Source organism: Oryctolagus cuniculus, chromosome 7 (assembly GCF_964237555.1).
Source record: "Oryctolagus cuniculus chromosome 7, mOryCun1.1, whole genome shotgun sequence".
Taxonomy (NCBI): domain Eukaryota; kingdom Metazoa; phylum Chordata; class Mammalia; order Lagomorpha; family Leporidae; genus Oryctolagus; species Oryctolagus cuniculus.
The window spans coordinates 160,683,464-160,704,257 of NC_091438.1; the positions used below are offsets into that span (position 1 = coordinate 160,683,464).

The 20,794-nt window shown below is 45.0% G+C and overlaps 1 protein-coding gene across 25 annotated transcripts in view; it reads right to left on the reverse strand.

Annotated features, from left to right (window-relative positions):
• The window catches only part of CAMTA1 (calmodulin binding transcription activator 1), an 848,439-nt gene that overhangs the window by 744,679 nt on the left and 82,966 nt on the right, over positions 1 to 20,794 (reverse strand). Inside the window, exons 4-6 of one of the 25 annotated variants that reach the window (XR_011390914.1) lie at positions 17,609 to 17,692; positions 15,153 to 15,311; positions 2,302 to 2,577 (exon numbers count right to left, since the gene is read on the reverse strand). The exons of 17 other annotated variants lie outside the window; for them this stretch is intronic. Coding sequence is in view for 2 of the 8 variants with exons in the window: in XM_051858147.2 (XP_051714107.1) it covers positions 2,491 to 2,577 (87 nt within the window). In the remaining 6 variants the exon portion in view is untranslated. Of the gene's footprint in view, positions 1 to 2,301; positions 2,827 to 5,514; positions 15,335 to 17,427; positions 17,693 to 20,794 lie in introns of those variants that run through there. 7 more of the 25 variants (XR_007924129.2, XR_007924130.2, XR_007924127.2 and 4 more) reach the window with 7 other exon arrangements.

Genomic DNA, 20,794 nt, shown 5'->3' on the forward strand with positions numbered 1-20,794 from the left:
CCCAAATGCCACCATTTAGGCTCATTAATGCAGGAAGGGACGTGATGTCCCCTGGAAAAGGGAGTTAAGAGATGCCCGTAAGACCTGAAGTCCTGGTTCCCTTCAGAACCTTCTCACAGGAAAGCCACACAAAATTTTCTCCCAGAATTTCACTCAATACACTGCAAAACTGTCAGAGTCAACTCCAGGGCCACGCTTCACGGAGCAGCAAAGCGACAAGCACTAAATACGCAGGAGGAAAAAAATCACAATAGGCATAAACCAACCACCCTGGGACTTTCCAAACTCATCCGAGAGAAAAGCTCTCCACAAGAACCAGCCCTAGCGTGGCTCCCCCCACCCCACCCTCCAGCAGAGCCCTCCAAGGCTGTGGGCCAGAGCCCCTCCCTGCCCGATGTCCTCTGTGAGCCACCAGAGGGCACCAAGTCATGGAACTGCTCTTTGACATTTTCTGTCCCACATTTTAACTGCAACAATGTTGAGTGAAAACCAGATTTCAAATCAATGAAGTGTTAAGTATGCATCTTGACAGCAGCTTAAGCTTTTGTTGGTCTTGTATTTCATTTTAACTCCATAAAAGGTACACACATGCAACAGCAGGATATACTAAAAACAAAGTTCATCAGATCCTTAGATTTATGAAAATAACTCCCGGATAAACCAAAGAGTGACGCACTTGCTCCGTCAGTCGCCAGGACTGTCACCTGGATACCCTGTCCCAACCCTGTCCTTTCATGTGTACAGAACATTCTGGCTTCTTCTTGGCTTTGGAAGTCACTCTTGATTGAATTAGAGATGGCCGTTTGCCGTGATGAGATTATGGTGCAGTTTGTTGAGCATGATTAAAACCTGATTTACTCTTCACGCTACAATCTTGTAAGAACACACACCACACTGAAAGAGTGCTCCCTGTATTCTGGGTCGCTGTTCTAAGCACTCTGCACTAATTTAACACTCAGAACACCCCTCTGAGAGGCTGTAAAATTCTATCCTATACAAAGCTCAACCCTGCATTTCTTCAATGCAATCTCGACTTCATCTTTAATCTCTATCCCCCACTGATGATTTATTTGTCTACACAACTATAAATATGGATTTGTGAGTTCTGCCTCATTAACTGCGTTCTGCAATTATTTCTTCACCCTAGAATTCCTTATACTTTCATGGGTGGGTAAGAGCATATAATCAAAATAATTCAGCAATAAGTTTAATGAAAAATACATCATGCCTCAAAGGTTTTTGTTTTGCTTTGTAGTACATAAACATAGGGACTTTGCTTTTCACTCTTTACGTAAAAGGAACTAAAACATATTTACTGATTTGATCAGAAATACCAGTCACTTCTCTATGTAAACCAGAATCAGATTTTAATTGGACTAGTGTTTGAGCTGATTTCTTCAGGGCCTAAGGAACAGCTGAAGTTTACACTAAAATGAACAAAACAAAAATGACAAATAAATTATACCTGAAAAGAAGTTTTAGTTCTTTGAACAATTCATCACAAGTTAGTGCTATAAATAAACTCACCTTGTACATCACAGGATACCATCTCCTAGGTATTGTTTTTGGCCTTGTTAAAAAAAAAAAAATCTCCTCGAAGTATTTCAAAATCAATATTGAAATTTTGGCCTGTGCCAACACACAAAGAATAAAGATGGGGTAACCACAGCATCGGTGAGGGTGAAGAGGGAAACACAGGTACTCTTGTAGTACAACGTGCACACACACACATGATGACTGCAGGGGATCTGTCACTGTGAGAATACCGTGTGCGCTTACACCAGCTGGGCCGGCTGCACCACCAGGCGACGCGATGCGATGGGACCACAGGCACATGTGCGCTCCATCGTGGCATGTGACCACAACTGTCCCCTCTGCACTTCGTTAAAGCCCACTTGAGGTGGAAAATAGCTTATCTAGCTTACTTGATGCTAGAACGTATTGTTATAAGCATCTGCTTGTTTTCTACCTCCCAACTTTTATTCTTTGGTGTTTCTTTCTAAGCTGTCGCTAGACGTCTTGACATTATATCCCAGAGACATGACTTCTGTTTCTCCTTTGCATTGGGAGGCACGAGTCCAAGGCACACGGCAAATGCATAATAACTCACGGTTCCGAGTCCTGGCGTGCTTCAGCTTCATACACACCATCCTCAATGGGGCTGCCAGTTACTTCACTCAAGATCAAATTTTTATATTCACTCCCAAATTTTCACTGCTTTATCATTTCAGAAGTATACAGTATACATATAGAAACAGCAAATCACAGGCAGACACGCAGGAAGGACGCAACACCGTGATCCCTCGTTCGCTCAGCAGCATTTATTTGAAGCCACTGTGCACTATCCTATGCCCTGGGCACACAAGGGAGACAAGACAGAGGCCCTGCCCTCACGGAGCTTCCATTCTCACCAGAGACAGGCGGTCATCAAGATGCGCATACATCATTGCTAGGAGAAAAGGGAAGCTTGCTCGAGGGCACAGAGGGGCTTCACGGCTGGTCATGGAGGCCTCGGGACCATGCAGCATGTAGAAACCTGCTCTGCAGAGCTGAGTCAGGCCGTGGAGCTCCTTCAGTCTGGGTGAGGAAGAGTAGGTCACTTTAATCTATTTCCTTTTTAGTAACATTCGGTTCAAATTAATTTGGGGTTTGGAGTACAATTAATTCACTAATAGAATTGTCTTGAAGCCAGATATGGGGCTGGCAGGATGGAAAAGCTCTCCCTACGAATCCTGCCAGCTCTCACTCCAATGTGTCAGCCCTCCTGGCTCCAGCTCTGTGGCTCCCTCTTCTTGCTGCGCCCATGAACAAGTGAGTGGTGAGAGCCTGAAATAAACAGGTGTAAAATGGGTCAAGACCATCGCTTCTATTTCTGTTTTTAACTGAAGAAAATCTGCCCCATTTCCAGAGGCAAAGAGAGGAGACTTATGAGGAAAGGCAAACTGAAGTCCCTATTAAACACACATGCACATATGTGTGTGTGCATGTCTGCAGGCATGTCCTCTGTACATCCGCTATACCATACACACCCACATTCATGTGACTCACTTTCCTACAATAACTCAAAGCTGACTCTGGCACAACTGGTCTTTCTGCAATCGATACAACATAGCTTTTATTGGTTAAAGTTTGTATCATCAAAGGACACAAAACTTTTTTAAAAGATCAAATTAAAGATGATCAAGGTTCAGATTCAAATAATACTAATTTCAGAAGAATGCTTATTCAGCAATCTATTTGAGTTTTTATTGGTTTTTCCTGATGCTTCACCCCAGAGGAGTCACTGTGCACAATCAGCTCTCTCGTTCCGATTGACATGTCTGAGTACCACTGATGTAACACAGCGCTTCGAGAGGCTCCCCACTGCCTGCTGAGGTACAGGACAGCAGGTGGACTTCGTAAACTCAATTCCAAGCACTTCCAAATGTCACTTCCAGCCGGTTTCACCACTGAAATGCAGCATTCCTCACTTCTCCAATGGCCCTAGACCTACCACGATGACACTGACGCTGAAGGGTCTCAAGGGTCTCCCATCTACCTCTCCTTAAGCTCGGAGGAGTCACAGAAGTGCAGGGGAGGAGTCATAAAAGTGAATGACTTCTGGAGCCCGTATCGTGGTGCAGCAGGTGAAAACTGCCCGCTGAGATGCTGGCACCCCACATGGGCGCTGGTTCATGTCCTGGCTGCCCCACTTTCAATCCAGTTCCCAGAAGATGGTCCAAGTTTTTGGGACCCTGCCGCCCATGTGGGAGACCCAGACAAAAGCTCCTGGTTCATGGCTTTGGCCTGGCCCATCTAGGAAGTGAACTGCTGGATGAAGACCTTTCTCCCTCTCTTTGAAAATAAACAAATAAATCTTTAAAAAAAAAAAAAAAAAAGTGTGAGTGATTTCAGGCAAAACCCCGAATGCTTTGTGAGGCTTCCAGAGCAAGCTAAGAGCACATGGTGGTGGAGGTGTGGATACTGTCTTAATTTGTTTTCCCAATTTGGGACTGATTCCCAACCAAATCTCCAAATTGACTAATATTCCAGTGAGTCAAGGTAAGTAAAAAAGGACCATCACAGTCAGGCACGTGTCCTGGGTTCAGAGGCACATCATTTTCACAAGTCTAGAATATGTAGTATAAAGGCCATACTGTGAAACGAACAGAACCATGGGCCTCTCCAAGGGAAGTCCTCGTGGCACAGCCTATTTCCCTAGGAGGTATTCAATTAAATAATTAGCTACTTAAGATGCCAAAATGACAAACTTAATATTTCAAAGCAATCAAATGTAAATTATATCTTTTTTACATAAAATGTGATCATCTCTGGATTTAGCAGCTTCTGACTTAATTCCCACTGCTCTTTGCATATTTGTTTTCCGCTACCAAAATTTTAAAGACCTGTATAGGCAAAAGCCACACTTAGTTCTCTCTTCCTCTAACACCACTAGGTTTAGCATTTTGGCCTGTAGAACATGACCCCACAGTCACTTCCCTGATTCATCACTCACAACCAGACGCTGGCCTGGGGACTAGGGACCCAGAAGTAAGGGAGACCCAGCACCTGTTCCCAAGGGGTTCCTAGCTTAGTGGATTAAAGGCTCCAGGAAATTGCAATATACCATGGCAACAGCCTCACGGGGATGTGAGAAACAGAGCCAAGGTCAGAGTGAACCACAGAACAGGCTGTGCTGACAGAGTCCAGGGAGGAAAATACGGGAGCAGTGGCGCAAGGACTGCCTCTGCGCTGTCCACTGGACCAGGCAGGAGTCAGAGGGCAGCTGGGGTAGAGGAGAAAGGAAACGGGGGAGACAGCAGTGGGAACTGCCACATTCTGGGGCGGGCAGAGAGCAGGGTGGAGAGCAGGTGGGTGAGACGCAGCTGCACGGGGCAGGCTACACTGCACCAGGAATGGCTGTGGGTTTGGTTTTCCTTGACTTTCACCTGCTTCTGTGGCCAGAGGTGGGGAGTTTCAGATTTAAGAGTACTTGACTAGTGGAGAGAAATCCAAATGACCACCAACAGGAAAGCCTCACCTTAAAGACAAGAAAGGGGCAAATGCTTATCTGCTGCAGGCCAACAGCTGCCTCCATGCAGTCGAGACGGCTACGTGGTTACTAAAGTTTCAGCAGTAAATCTGTGCAGCAATAAATAGATTATAAGCTTAAATGTTATACTGCAGATTTTTTTGTACATTTTAGTGTCCCAGGTCTACAAGAAACAAACAAAAAAACCAATGTGCAATGTCAGGACACTCACTTGTCTCCTAGACACAGCAACTTCACTTTCAAAGAAACTAGAATTTTGTGTGTGCCAATTAAGTAATTACACTAACAATGCTTTTTTAAAAAATGAATTCTCTGGTTCTCTTCCATAACATGTGTTATAATTTACAAGTGGCATCATAAAATAGCTCTTCTTTGGCTGGGACCCATTCCAGTCCATTTGTCATAAAGATTTATGTGTGAAGGGGTGACTTTGCACACAAAACACCATTTAGTGAGGAGGAAAAACTCAAAACAAATTGCAATAAAGCCATTAATGTTCTTTTAATTTCTTGCTTAATTTCCAGTTCTTAGTATTCATACACTTTCCCCATCAGATGGAAACATTTTAATTAGAATAAAGAGAGTTTAAGAAAACTTACGCAATGAGTAAACTTGCAATATTGCTAAATGGTGTTTCCTGAGCTTTCTTTCGTGTGACCACAATGGTGTGAGAAGGAGCACATCACACGGGAAGGAGCGTCCAGGATGGAGTGGACTGTATTGCTTTCAGGGGGACTGAAGTCTGACCTCGACTAGTTACGAACCACTTCGATCCTTCATCCCCATGACACGAGTACAACAAAATGACCACATACTTGTTCCTTCGACACAAGTCATCCAGGAACATCAAGTTCGTCTACACATGCCTCAACATGGGTCTTCCTAATATCAGGGCTTGCTAGATTTCTGAGGACTTTCTGGTTCATCTTAATACTGCAGGAAAATGCACAAAAAGGAAGCTCTGGTAAATCTAAACTTGATAAAGGCACAGAATCACGGTATCATCGACCTTTACCTTCAGGGCTGGGGTAGGCAGCACTGGCTATCGGTATGAAAAGCAACAACGCATGTGTGCTCTACTGAGGTGTCCCTGCTTACCTTTTTAAAATATTTTTATGGTGCACAGGTTAAAAAACAGCTTTCTGACATCATCAGCTTTCATTCATCTTAGACACAATGTGGACCAAAGCCTATAGACAGGAGAGTTCTTCAAAAAGTTCATGAAAATGCTATTGGGGGGGGGGGGGGGGAACCTATGCATGCATGTCAACTTCTGGCATCAAAATAAACTTATCTTTGAACTCCACTTCCCACAACTTTTAAAAGTGTCCTCAAACACACGTGTGTGTGTGTGTGTGTGTGTGTGTACACCTGTACCTATACAAATTCTCTGCGTGGTGAAAGGCTGACCATCAGATGGGGCTGGCTGACTTCGCATGCTGCTGCCTGTATGACATGGCAGGCAAGGAACTGCTACGGCCAGGATTCAAACACGGTTAGGACTGGTCAGTATTTCTAACAGGATTAGAGGATTATGCTGAAATAAAGACAAGCATATAAAGGTATGTCGAAATATAAGGAAAGATAGAACCTAAAGGATATTTTTACAGGGGAGAGAGGACCACATTGGATTAGCATTTTCATTAGTCACTCAATGAAAGGTCTTCTGGAAGATCCTGTCAACATTATGGCCTGTGTTCTCATACTTCACCCTAACTTAGAAATCTTGCCCCAACCCTGATTCCAGGAGCTATCACTTGAATTTAAAATAAGGCAAGAAATCCCTCAGAATCTTTCAGCCCTCCCCTGGCCTGCACTTAGGCTACAGAAAACAGAACACCTCAGGGCACGGGCTCCACTTCCTGCTTAAACCAGCGACATCAGGCTAGTGTCCCCAGCACTTCGCTCACAGGCTCCTCGAAGCCAGCAACGACGCCATGCTGTCGAGCCCAAGCCAACACTCACCCACAGCCCAGGCTCCTGGTTTTCCTTCTCCAGCTGCTTCTCATTCTCCCTCGCTTCCTTCTCCTCCCTTCCTCTTCACGCTGGGCGCCCCAGCTCCATGTTTAGACTTCACTCTGTATACACCCCTACAGGACTGAAGAACTATTTCTACAAGCTGAAAACACTCAGAAGTCGAAGCCTCTTCCCTCCACCACACTCACACGTGTGGCCAGCTATTCGACAACTCCAACTGGTGCCTTAGAGTCAACACATGTGTTCTCCTGACCCCTGCCACTCCTGAGGTCTTCCCCGCCCCACAACAGGAAATACCGTTCTTCCAGTTACTTGGCGCAAAACACCAACATCATCCCTGACTCCACCTTTTTTAATACAATCTTAACAGTTTTTCCTGCAAACTATATCCTGACTCCTGACTGCCCTCGTCCAAGCTACCACCAGCTCCTGCAGTAGTCCGTCCCCTGCCCGGTCTCCTGATCCCAACTCCATCCCGCTAAACCAGGAGTCAGCAAACTTTTCCTGTAGAGAGTCAAGGAGTAAACTGTAAATATCTCACATCAGCAAGCATGCCACTTCTGTCTCAACAATTCCACTTGGCTGCTGCAGTTCGAGAGCAGTCTCAGACAATACAGAGTGTGGCTCCACTCCAGCAACAACGCAGCCAAGTGCACATTGAAATGTGAATTTCATATAACTTGCAAGTGACACAAAATATTACTATTCACTTCGTTCAATTATTTAAAAATGTAAAGTGCATTCTTACTTGCTGCCTATACACAGATACGACCCACAGGCTGCAGACTGCTGACCGTGCCCTGGACTCTGCCCTACATTCAAACCAATCCTTTTAAACGTGTCTTTTTCCTGCTCAAAAATTCTTGGACGGCTTCCCTTCCCAACAATAAACTCAAAAAGGCCTGACTGTGGGCTGCCGTATCCTGCTCCTCCCCCCATGCTCCCTTGACACTGGACGCCTGGCTATCCTGGCCGGCCTGCACTACGGCCAAGCCTGCACTTCCCTGCATGCCCTGATGCTGCTGCCCCTCTGCTTGGCAGACCCCCACTCCAGATGTCTACACGGTTCCCTGTGTCACTTCCTGCCAATCACCTTATGAAGACACAGCTGCTAAAGTCACGCCCAGCGTGTGCAGGCGCACACACAAGCACAGGAACCCTCTGAACTGTTCACTGTGCCTCCCTGTCCTTCGCTTTACTTCTCCCTGACATTTCTTTCTTTTGAAACCAATAAACAAACCATTAGACACTTTTTAAACAGAGAAACAAAACGGCACGGAATGCTGGAATGCCAACAGCAGCAATTACGAGCTACGTGGCAATGAGCAAGTTAATTGAACGTCTCTATACTTCAGTTTCCACATCTGTGAAGTCTAAGTGAAAACAGCACCCACTTCCCTCAGTGCTCTGAAGAGTTAAGAGTGCTAATAAGCATTCAGTGACTACTACTGGTTTTTGTTTTAGTTATTGTTTATCATTCCTGTCCCCCCCAACAGTTTTACTTACTGCTTTATTTCAAAGACCTAAAACAGTACACAGCACTAGACATTCAGTAACTATTTACTGAATAAATACTTGAATATAAGTCACTCTGGAGTGGGCAGAACACCCTCCTCCCATCATCACACGAACTTTCAGGAGGGCCAGCACAGAAAGGGCAAGAAAACCTGCCACCACCACCCCCACCCACCCCTCGGGATGGAGCTGCTCACGCTTCTCCTCTCAGTGGGGAAGCAAGTCTGTTTCCCACCCTGCAGCGAGACCCCGCCAACCATCCCCCTTCAAAAGAAACCCCTGCCATCCAGATTGCTGTAGACGCAAAGGTTACAGGCTCAGGTCTCAAACCAAATTAAGTAAGAAAGAGATTTCACATCAGTCAGGTTCAAATCCCACATGTAAAAAGCCGACTTAACACCTACTATCACAATTCTGTATAGGCCTTGCAGTATTTTTTGGACACAAACAAGAGACTGTTCAGTCAAAGCAGCTTACATTTAACTGACTTCTAAAACCAAAGAGTATCTCACCAAGTAACTGAGTCTCCCCTACCCCAGGCAGTGGCAGACACACTTCTGTCCACCCATGAGACCCAGGGTCCACACAGGATACCACAGGTCTCAGGGCCCTGCAGTGTCTCCCCGTGTGACCGGGTTTCTGATTTACACAAGTATTAAGTTAGAATACTTCTGGGCTTTACCACTTTATGATGCGGTCTTTAATATGCTTGTATACTTCTTAGGGTTAGGGGAGCTCTTTTTCAAGCAAAGACACTACACCTCCTTTAAAAGAAGCAGAGGGATGGTGAGGTCACCCACTGCTCAGCAAAGCAGAAACGACCTCAAACCTCCGCGTTAAAATGCTTCACTGTGAAGCAAAAAACGAACATCCTCAATAATGGCTCTACCAAACCCAACACAAATGAGCAGATGCAGGTGGCGAAAACACAGCTACATTAACAGTGCACAGCTCCAGGGTGGGACTGCATTAACAGTGCACAGCTCCAGGGTGGAGCTGCATTAACAGTGCACCGCTCCAGTGTGGGACTGCCATTAACAGTGCACCGCTCCAGTGTGGGACTGCCATTAACAGTGCACAGCTCCAGTGTGGGACTGCCATTAACAGTGCACAGCTCCAGTGTGGGACTGCCATTAACAGTCTAGAACTCCTGTGTGGAGCTGCCATTAACAGTGCACCGCTCCAGTGTGGGACTGCCATTAACAGTGCACAGCTCCAGTGTGGGACTGCCATTAACAGTGCACAGCTCCAGTGTGGGACTGCCATTAACAGTCTAGAACTCCTGTGTGGAGCTGCCATTAACAGTGCACCGCTCCAGTGTGGGACTGCCATTAACAGTGCACAGCTCCAGTGTGGGACTGCCATTAACAGTGCACAGCTCCAGTGTGGGACTGCCATTAACAGTCTAGAACTCCTGTGTGGAGCTGCCATTAACAGTGCACAGCTCCAGTGTGGGACTGCCATTAACAGTGCACAGCTCCAGTGTGGAACTGCCTGCCTGCATTAAGGGCCTAAAATCATGCGCACAGCTAAGTAAAGAATTATGAACCTGGGGGTTATGAAAACAGCTGAGTCCCAAAAGGAGGTGTGAACTGGCATGGGCCTCACCTCCTGCCCCTGCACCAGACGGTGATGTAACTAGAACAAATGCCTGGGGTTCACTATGAGGTGGGGTTGCAGAGTATTCCTAACAAGCGATAAGAAGTTTTTTCCTGTTATGCCCTCCTTGTGGGGAGTGGGTTTTTGTTTTTTTCCAATTATCTACCTGACTGAACTTTTTTTTTCTTTTGACAGGCAGAGTGGACAGTGGGAGAGAGAGGAGAGAGGAGGGAGAGAGAGAGAGAGAGACAGAAAGGTCTTCCTTTTTCTGTTGGTTCACCCTCCAATGGCCGCTGCAGCCGGCGCACTGCGCTGATCCGAAGGCAGGAGCCAGGTGTTTCTCCTGGTGTCCCTTGCGGGTGCAGGGCCCAAGAACTTGGGCCATCCTCCACTGCACTCCCGAGCCACAGCAGAGAGCTGGACTGGAAGAGGGGCAACAGGGACAGAATCCGGCACCCCAACCAGGAGTAGAACCCGGTGTGCCGGCGCCGCAGGTGGAAGATTAGTCTAGTGAGCCGCGGCGCCAGCCTGACTGACCTTTAAGGTCACTGTGACATAGCAAAGGACCTCCAGCAGACAGGCACAAGTCACATTTCAATTCTGCATTGTCATACGGTGGCAAAACCTGAAAAATCAGGATGATAGCACTCTAATTTAATACTGTATTTAGCTGATGATCCTAAATAACACTTTGTCAGCTTTTGTGATCTAGCACAAAACCACATGCCTTGTGATCTACCAGCTGGCTGTAGGAATGCCCTTGACTTGAAGCTTAAAAGCTTTGGTTGGGACATAACTTTGATGTATTATCTTTCCATTTCAGACTGCAGTGTTATCCCTGGGTCTGGCATCACACAGAGGCTACCAAAATTAGATTGTGAGGAGTTACGAAGACTACCTACCCCCTTCGGTGCAACCCCACACATGTGGCTGCGCTCAGCTACGCTTATCTGCAAGACTGAAAAACAATGGCTGCTTCGATTACAGGATGCAGGGATAAAACTATCTGCCTGGTCTGGTGTACCTGTAACTAAAACTCAAATGACAGACACATCTCTGCAAAGATACCTACTAGCTCCTACTCTTAATTACCTGTGCTAAGGAGAGATGAGAAGAGAATCAGCATTTGCTGAGTGTACTGTGCGGAGGAACCTTACCAAGTGCTTCCATGTGAACTGCAGCCACTGACAGAAGCGCAGGGCGGCATCTTGGGCAGGAGTGTCAACCCTCTTCCCACCTTATCAAGTCATCTCGGTAAACACTCAGAAACATCAACTCAAAGGGGAAAACTTACAGGCCTGGAAAACCAAACCTGAGAACTCTGTGGCAGGTGCGTGTGACAACTCATCATGTGGCATTTTCCCAAAGGTGAGTGTACACGGGAAGACCTGGTCTAAATCGTGGGATGTGGAAGTGAGCTACACAACGCCACAGTGACCGCCACCAGTTCTGAGCTACACAACACCGCAGTGACCGCCACCAGTTCTGAGCTACACAACGCCGCAGTGACCACCACCAGTTCTGAGGGAGGGCAAACAGGAGATGTTTTCCCTTATTTCCTGCCTGTGCAGCAATTCTGCTGCCGACCTCTTCATTAGCTCCTTTTCTGGCTGGGATGGATTTTCAATAAGTAATGACAAAAACCTCATCCCGTACCTTCCCCATGTGTACTTTATTCTCCTCAAAAGCCTCAGAACAGCTAACTGCTACCTGCTGGCCGACGGGGCTCCTAAGGCAGCCTGGCTGGCACGTGGGCCAACCTGCTGGGCTCCAAGGTCAAACAAGGCTTCCCAACCTTCATACTGGGTGGCCTCCCACTCACCCAGCCTTCAGTCATGTGTTCCCTTGAAATGGAGAGGAGGGGACGCAGAGGAGGATTACCCTGACTGCTCCTCCAGTATCTGTGGGGGCAGCAGTCATGACAGGCATCCATGCCTTCACGTGTGCTCTGCTCCCCGCCGCACCGCCCCATACACCCGGTGCAAGTCTAGACTGGCCATGAGCTTGAGGAAGGTCTGTTCCTCTCAGCTTCCTCATCACCAGCAACAAAGGGTGATAATCTTGGACCTCCTAACCCTTAAAAACCAGGCAGCAGATATGCTAAAACGCCCGACTAATGGGGCCTCTACAACTGTCCCAGTCTGTCTGCTCTTGTCCAAGATTCCGCTCTACCTAGTGAGTGAAGCCTAACATTTCTCAACCCACTTAAATCCATGAAACTAAACAATCTAAATTTTCCAGATAAACCACTCAACGTAGGAAAGATCCCAAATCCTGCCAATGTTCAGGCAGGGGTGGGGGTGAGGGGTAGAGCCTACTGCTTTGAAAAATAAGATACCAAGACAAATTGAAAACCATTGAAAAATTCAACACCTGCTATGCCCTAGGCACCCATAAGATTGTGGGTACTTTACGGTCTGATGACATATACACTACAAACACCCAGAAGAGAAAAAGAGCAAGAAGAGGAACCATGGAGGAGATAAGAGAGGAGACAGAAATGGAAAAACAAAGGCTTTAACAGAGAAGAGGAAGGGCAAGCATTCAGCCCAGTGGTTAGGATGCCACTGGGCCACCTACATTCCACATCAGGGTGCCCGGCTCAGGCCCAGGCCCAGGCTCTGCTCCTGACACCAGCCTCCATCATCATGCACTGGGAGGCAGCAGGTGATAGCTCATTTGGGTCAGACACACACACAGGAGACCTGAGTCCCAGCTTCCGCCTGGCCCAGCCCCAGCTACTGGGGCACTTGGGGAGTGCACCAGCAGATGGGAGTTCTTTGTGTGCCGGTCTCTCTCTCCCTCTGCCTCCGAAATAAACTTTTAAAACTTTATTTAGAAAGAGAGAAAAGGAAAAAGGAGTGGGTGAAAGTAAAACTGACAAAGAAAGTACCTGGCTTTCTACTTCATTAAACTCCATAATTATGCTCAAATCTATTTTTTCTGATAGTCAAGTGCTCACTCCAAAGAACAGTGATGCCTAGGATTTTTCCCAAAAAGGTACTGGTTACTGTTGACTGAACAACTGAACTGGCCCATAAAGACCCAGTTTAACCCACAACATAGCAAATTATACAATAGCACTGGTCCGTATTCTAGAAGCACAGAGCTATATGTACACAAATTATTTTCTTCTTGTTTTATAAAACAAGCTTCCAGTATTTCTAAAGCTATCGATCAATGGCCCTCTGTAAGAACAAACATCAGAAACTTGGGGTTGAGTCAGAGACTTGAGTTTCTGAAAAACTATCTAAGTGTTCTAGGTACGCAGCCAGGAGTGAGGAAGCTGCTGCTACAGTCCTGAATGTGTCTCACTTGACAGAGCCTGCCTGGTTCTGGGGGAGGGGAGTGTCACTGGACCCAGATATGCCATCAAAAGAGGCCTTACTAAATTAGAGATGCTGTTTATTTATTTATTTTTTTAAAAAAATACCCTTTTTATTGTTTTTATTTTTAAGTTATTTGAGAGATAGAGATCTTCCACCCACTGATTTCACTATCCAAATGCCACAAGAGCCAGGGCTGGGCTAGGCTGAAGCCAGGAGTTGGGAGCCAGGAACTCAATCTAGGTCTCCCATGTGGGTAGCAGGGACCAGCTACTTGAGTCTTCACCTGCTATCTCTCAGCGTGCACATTAGCAGGAAGCTGGAATGGAAGCAGAGCCTGGGACTCGAACGCAGGCATTCCAATATGGGATGCAGCAGCCCGAGCAGCATTTCAGATGCCATACTCGCACCTCAGGGTACGGGGACATAAGAGGTCTGACGGCTGAGCAAAGATGATGTACACAGCTGGAGGCTTTGCCACAAAACTGCAGAACCGTTTCATGTGAGAGGTTTGGCCAGGTCTACAGACAAACGCAAGGTAGCAGGTGCCATGAGATGAGCAACACCGAGGTTTAAGTGCCAGTTCTGCAATTTATTAGGGTGTGGGCCTGGGAGAGTTTATGTAACCTGCAAACTGGGGTTAATAGCCCATCCATCACCGAGCTAAATACGAATGATTAAAATGTTCAGAAAGCTCTGGGAACAACATGTGATACATACTCTTACAGAGAGAGCAGAACATCCCTCAAGAGGACACTGAAAATCTCTGACCACCTCTACAACTCTGACTCCTTGACAGTCAGCTAGACAGCTAAACCAGGGCAAAGAGCAAGTAGGGCAAAGGAAGAGATGGGTCTCTCCCTCAGGGTCTCTATCCTTGTGTCTCCCTAGCCAGAAAGAGCTCAAACAAAAGAACTTATCAAAACAAAGGGACACAGAGCTCTTCATGATCTGAACTTTCCTTCATAAAAGGTTAGGAACCCACTTTTAACATCATGCTCCTGAATGAGCACTGGTTCTAGAAGTGCTTAAACTATTCCGTTCCCCCTCTGAAGCACCCAAGGGTCTCTAAGTCAATGTTAGAAGACTAACAGGGGGCCGGTGCTGTGGCATAGTGGGCTAAGCTTCCGCCTATAGCACCAGCATCCTATGCAGGCGCTGGTTCGAGTCCCGGCTGCTCCACTTGCAATCCAGCTCTTGGCTGTGGCCTGGGAAAGCAGTGCAAATGGCCCAGGTCCTTGGGCCCCTGCACCCTACAGAGAGACCCGGAGGAGGCTCCTGACAATTCATTTCCGACCACTGCAACCATTTGGGGAATGAACCAGCAGACGGAAGACCTCTCTCTCTCTGCCTCTGCCTCTCTGTATTTCTGCCTTCTAAATAAATAAACACATCTTTATTTAAAAAAAAAAAAAAAAAAAAAAAGGAAGACTAACAGAGGAATATGTGCCACGTCATGTGGTTTTCTATAAGGCATGTGTCTCCCACCCAAGGTTTCTCTGCTGTACAGATCAGCCACACCACACATCAGGCACTGTTCAAAGGACTCTGCATCCATCAACTCAGCTAAAGCTCACCATGACCCTTTAAGCGGGTACTATGGTCACCATTCCCACCAAAAAGAAGAGGAAACTCAAGTGCAGAGAGTTCAGGTAATCTGCAGTGGTCAGACCACTTGCAGGAGGCTGAGCGGGGATTCGAACCAAGGCAGTCTGGCTCCTGAGTCTCCGGTCCCGGCCCCTCGGATGGGGTTCACTACCACTGCCTTGCAGCATCACAGGTGAGGCTCAGTTTCAAAGCACTTTACTTCTGCGTTCTCCATGTGTCTGGCACACCAGGTTTCATTTATGCTCCCGACAACCCTGAAAGCAGACAGCATCTACATCTAAGGACAAAAAGCAAGTGGCATCAGTGAAATGTTTTACAAACTCCCAGATGGTAAGCCAAACAATTAATGTCATGGCTTTTACACTAAAATGGATGTCTTTTGCATTCTGGGTGTTTTAGTTTTTGTGACTACCTTCCCAGCACCAACAACACATCCAGAGATCTCAAGAGTCCAGAGCAGGCCTGACTCCCAGACAAGGCTTGCTCAGTGACTCGTGCTCACAGACATGGCGCCCACACGGCTTTCAGCGGACGAGAAATCCAGCCAAGTGAGCAATATCTGTAGAAAATGCCATAAGCGCGTCCATGTGCTATATTAGAATGATTAGGTTATCATAGAACATATGAAGCAAAGCACTTCAAAGACAATCTAATTGATCTAATCACAAAATACAGCAGTAAAGACATTTTTCTTCTGTGCCTATCAATGTCTCTTCAGCTCCTACTGGACTTATGAATCTGACCATCTCAGGAGTAGACGGCAGCCCACAGGGGAGCTGCTTTTGTTAGAGGAGCTGTGACTCTGCAGGGGACCATCAGAAAGCTCACTGCTCACAAGAGTGGAGCCAACAGTCTGGGCCCTCTGCAGCCCTGCGACTCTGTACCGTGGACATGGAGTCACACGCCGTTCCTTCGGGGCAGGAAGGACAAGGTACCAAAGGAACAAATGTGGGACACATCTGAGGTGGAACAAGTCAAAAGATCTGGAAAATATTCCTGTACAACTGTGAAAAGCACTATTATAAAAAAAAATCACCTTAAAATTCAAGGTTCGGCAAGTTTCTCTCAAGTATAGGGACATTTGTAAACACAGGGTCTTGGCTATCATAGGATGCTTTATCTATCTGTATTTCTCACCTCTGATATTTTGCAATGCTATGGAAAGATACTGAATAGGACAAAGGCACCTTTCCAGGTATAAGAGGCACAAACAAGCTTGTGAGCCTGAACAAGCATTCATGAGAGTTCCACTAGCCAATGAACAGCTCACCACGACTAATTTTAATCTGTGGTTCTAATGAATGATATAAACTTTTATAGGTATCAACAAAGCTCAGAGAGGACTTAAATCCATTCCAGTGCTCATTTAGCAGTTTCAGCTGTGTGCAATTAAAACATCAGCATTAAATGCTAGAGAATAAAATAATGAGACACTTAAAAAATAATCTGCTTCAGCGGGCCATGTTAAGAGATTCCACATGATTTTTTTCAAGATCTTGATTTCTTAGGAATATTTTGCCAGTTCAAAGAATTAAGTTTTATTTTTATTTTTTGATTTTGGTTTGCTTTCTGAAAAGAATAATACAATAAAAATTGCATAGTTTGAAAACCAGTCATGAAATAGCACATGGTGTAAATCAGTTGGTATACAGACAATCAGAGCTGACTGACCAGGCTTCAGCAGAGATACAAGTATTCTTTGGTCATGATGTAAATGTTACTTATTCTTATGCCTCAAATGAAGAAATAAAATATTAAAGGGGAAGGGAATGAATTTTGGTAATGAGACAACTTTATTCTTCTAGCCCTTGAAAGAAATTAAAAGTCTGAACATTTTTCCTTAATCACATTTGAGAATATAAAATACAATCTGGGAATGCAAGACTGTGGCAGCTAAGATGAATGAAATCAAGTTGCTACTATGAGGAAATTTCAGAAAGTTTCGAAAAATGGAAATTTTAAAGTTTATTTTGGTGCAAAAATTTTGGTGAAAAATTTGAAATCCATGCATAGTTTTTACATAATACATATTTTCCATGGACCTTTTAAAAAGTCCTCGTATACATGGATTTCAAAAAGTTTTTACACCCAAACAACTTAACTCCATTTTCCACAAACTTTTTTAACCACCCTTGTATTTCCAACAGAAAGACAAGTTGCTGTACAAAGACAGTGCTCTACAAAGACGATGGGTGGGTGTGTGTGTGTGTGTGTAAGAGAGGAGAGATTATGGGGATCCTGGGTGTGTGTGAGTTCTATATAAACAAGTTCATTCAGCTTCTACAAAACATGAATAAAAAGGAAATATATTGTATGGGGAAATGCATTCATTAAACTTAAATTTTAAAAGGATGAAAACACAGATTACACTTTATTTTTAAAACTGAAATGAATTTTAATACAGAAAATGAAGACAGCATTTTGCAAATTTATCACTCAAAGGGGTATCTCTATTTGAGGAAATCAGCGTGTTACACTTTGAGAGATGAAATGTTACAGCTTGTACACCAAAATTAAAAAATGAAATTAAATTAAAAAATGAAATGGTTACCAAGGTAATGCAGGTCAGGGGATCAAAGGTGAAGGGTCACACATTATTAAAAAGAAATCCAAAAGGACGGCTGCATCATGATCTCTGCAAAACAAAGGAGCTCCAGTGAGTACAACTGACATCTCCGAGAATGTCAAATCAGCTCTTGAAAAGAAGAACCCACGCAATTGAACACAGCATTCCTGGTTCCGTGTGGAACCATTTCTATTTAGGTACAAATCTACATTTTAATTACCTGTTACCAAGAAAATTTTTCTAAAAATTTAACCATTCAACCATATTAAAACTCAAAATATCTCCAATTGAAAGTGATTAGGAAGTACTGGTTTTTCAATTGGACCCCACACCATACATTCTGGAAATGACAGTGTTTGATAAGTTGCCAACATATCAGAAATCTAATTTGGTCACAGCATGGTGAGTTTTTTTTCCCTCTCCTCAAGGAATGAGTTCCAAAATTGAGTTTTTGCAAATTTGTTTCATTTGAAGTAGCTGCATAAAATTTCCATTATTGGAACATTTAGTATAACAATGTTCTAGAAGACAGCAATAAAGTGATACATGATAAAATAAACTGTGTAACTATCTATTAGGCTCTGTTCGCACATTCAACTCTCACTGCACAGGGGAAAAAGACATTTAAAGCAAAGTAACCTGCTAGTTCTACTGGAATCACAGAGTTAACAGAAGCTTAACAAAGAATATCTACGGGGGGGGGGGGGGGGGAGTATCTCACAGGCTTCATTTCTTCAACAAATATTACTATTTACTCACTTTCCCTATAAACAAACTAGAGTAATTCACATTTTTACAAAGAATGGAAAGAGCTGAGGCTTTGTTTGGAAACATGTAGCTACCACTTAAATTATGACAAACTTATTCAACTTTGCATTATAGTTAAGTACAACTAATAGTTACAGCAAATAATTCTATATTCATTTCGCTAATGAATAAAATGAATAGTATCATAATATAATCACGTTTGGCATCTCCTCTCGGAAAACAAAGCTTGAGCAGCTACGTTCCCAAATTTTGGGGCCCAAATTCCTTAATGCTTACTGGACAGCATATTCTAAAAAGCAATGTGAAAGATAACTGCCACAGATGACCATAACTGGGAGCATAACTAGCGACAGAAGAACTAGGTTGAGTTACCATTCTTAAGACAGCCCCTATCTGCTATTTCTCCTTCCATTCTCTGAGCTCAGTTCTGCCCCACAACAGCTAACATTTAGATAATCTTGTTAAAATCAAATTCCAGAAATACTTGTACACTACAGACAACTGCCCAAAAGCATTTTATTAAAAGGAACAGACTATTTGTTCTCATGGCTTATGGCAATCAATCAATAAACAGACTCCAGGATGCCAGACTGCTGCTCCTCTTCCTAGGCTTTGTCAACACCCTGCAGAGCAGAGCCTCATGCCCCCACACCAGCGCATGAGTACCCGAGGCCACGGTCCTACACTGCACAGCTACTGAAAAGTAAACCAGCATCTCATTTCTCTGGATTGCTCATCTCACATAAAGTCCGTCACACATGTGTTCATTGCTGGGAGGCATGCAAGCAATTCTGCACACTACAGAAGCAATCAATACCTCATCAAAACAATGCAGCATACGTTGTTTTAGTAGCATCATTATTTAGATCACTTCAGCATGTTTGTAAGAACAAACACCAAGAAGTCAGCAGTGTAATGTGTCGTTTTATTTTTCTAAAATATTTTCTATTAAAAAGGAGAAAAAGCATGCCTAAATTGTTATCTGATCCATACACATTTTGGTAATGAAGGGGGTACATTTCAGATCAAATGTACCCCCTTCATTACCAAAATGTGTATGGATCAGATAACAATTTTAATAATAAAATGATAAAGAACTTACACAAGGGGGCTTCAAATGGTTTGTGGAAAATGGAATTATAAGATTTATTTTGGTGCAAAACATTTTTTCCATAATACATTTTCTGTGACCTTTTTGAAGACCCCTCACAAATGCTTTTTAAAAGTCTTGTAAATCATTTTTAAAATTCAGCAACTCTCAAAAACCATTAGCCCAAATTTTCTACCAGCTTAGTCCCTGCCCAGCGTTTCAGACCCCAGGACCCCAGGACATGGTGTACCCTGCATGTGGCCAGGGACTGCTCTTCCAACCAAGTTCTCACACATCACTCCACGAGCGTAATGTCCATCTCCTTACCTAATTTCTTATATATGACAAATCTGCTACGGATGAAAACATGCCAACAAATGATAACACACATAATCCCAAAAACATCTGTGAAGTATTTTAACTTAATACTTTCTACAATGAGTCTGCTGCTGGGGGAGGGGGGTACAGACCACTAGGGGTTTCCCCTGGTCCCCAGGGCCAGGGGTCCTGGAAAGGAAGAAAGCTGGAAGCCATCAAGGCACAGTGCACCCCTGGAGAGCAACTGACTTCACTCCAACCACAGAACGAGCTGAGTCTCTGGACACAACTGTCTCCTGAGACAGGTCCATAGTCCACATCCATTTTCCCATAGAAACAATGCCACAAGCAGCATTTATAGCTAACATCTGCCTATTTATCTCAAAAGCATTAGTGTCGCTTCCACTCTTGACTTCTTAGGGTTTACTACTGGATTTCTTTTTTTGTTGTTGTTGTTGTGTTTTTGTTTTTGTTTTGTTTTTTGGACAGGCAGAATGGACAGTGAGAGAGAGAGACAGAGAGAAAGGTCTTCCTTTTTGCCGTTGGTTCACCCTCCAATGGCCGCCGCGGCCGGCGCGCTGCGGCCAGCGCACCGCGCTGATCCGATGGCAGGAGCCAGGTGCTTCTCCTGGTCTCCCTGCGGTGCAGGGCCCAAGAACTTGGGCCATCCTCCACTGCATTCCCAGGGCAACAGCAGAGAGCTGGCCTGGAAGAGGGGCAACCAGGACAGAATCTGGTGCCCCGACCAGGACTAGAACCCGGTGTGCCAGCGCCGCAAGGCAGAAGATTAGCCTAGTGAGCCGCAGCGCCGGCTTACTACTGGATTTCAATAGCTTTCCTCTGCCCCAAGGCCTGGCCCAAGGTGAAACTTTGGTTCCTCTCTCAAAGCTCCTACCTATTGGCCAAAATCCCAGGCCTCAGACAGCAGTGCCTCCAGATCCAAAATTGCCCATCTTCTTCTCCCTCAGAAGCCTCCACCTCCTCCCGTGAGGCCC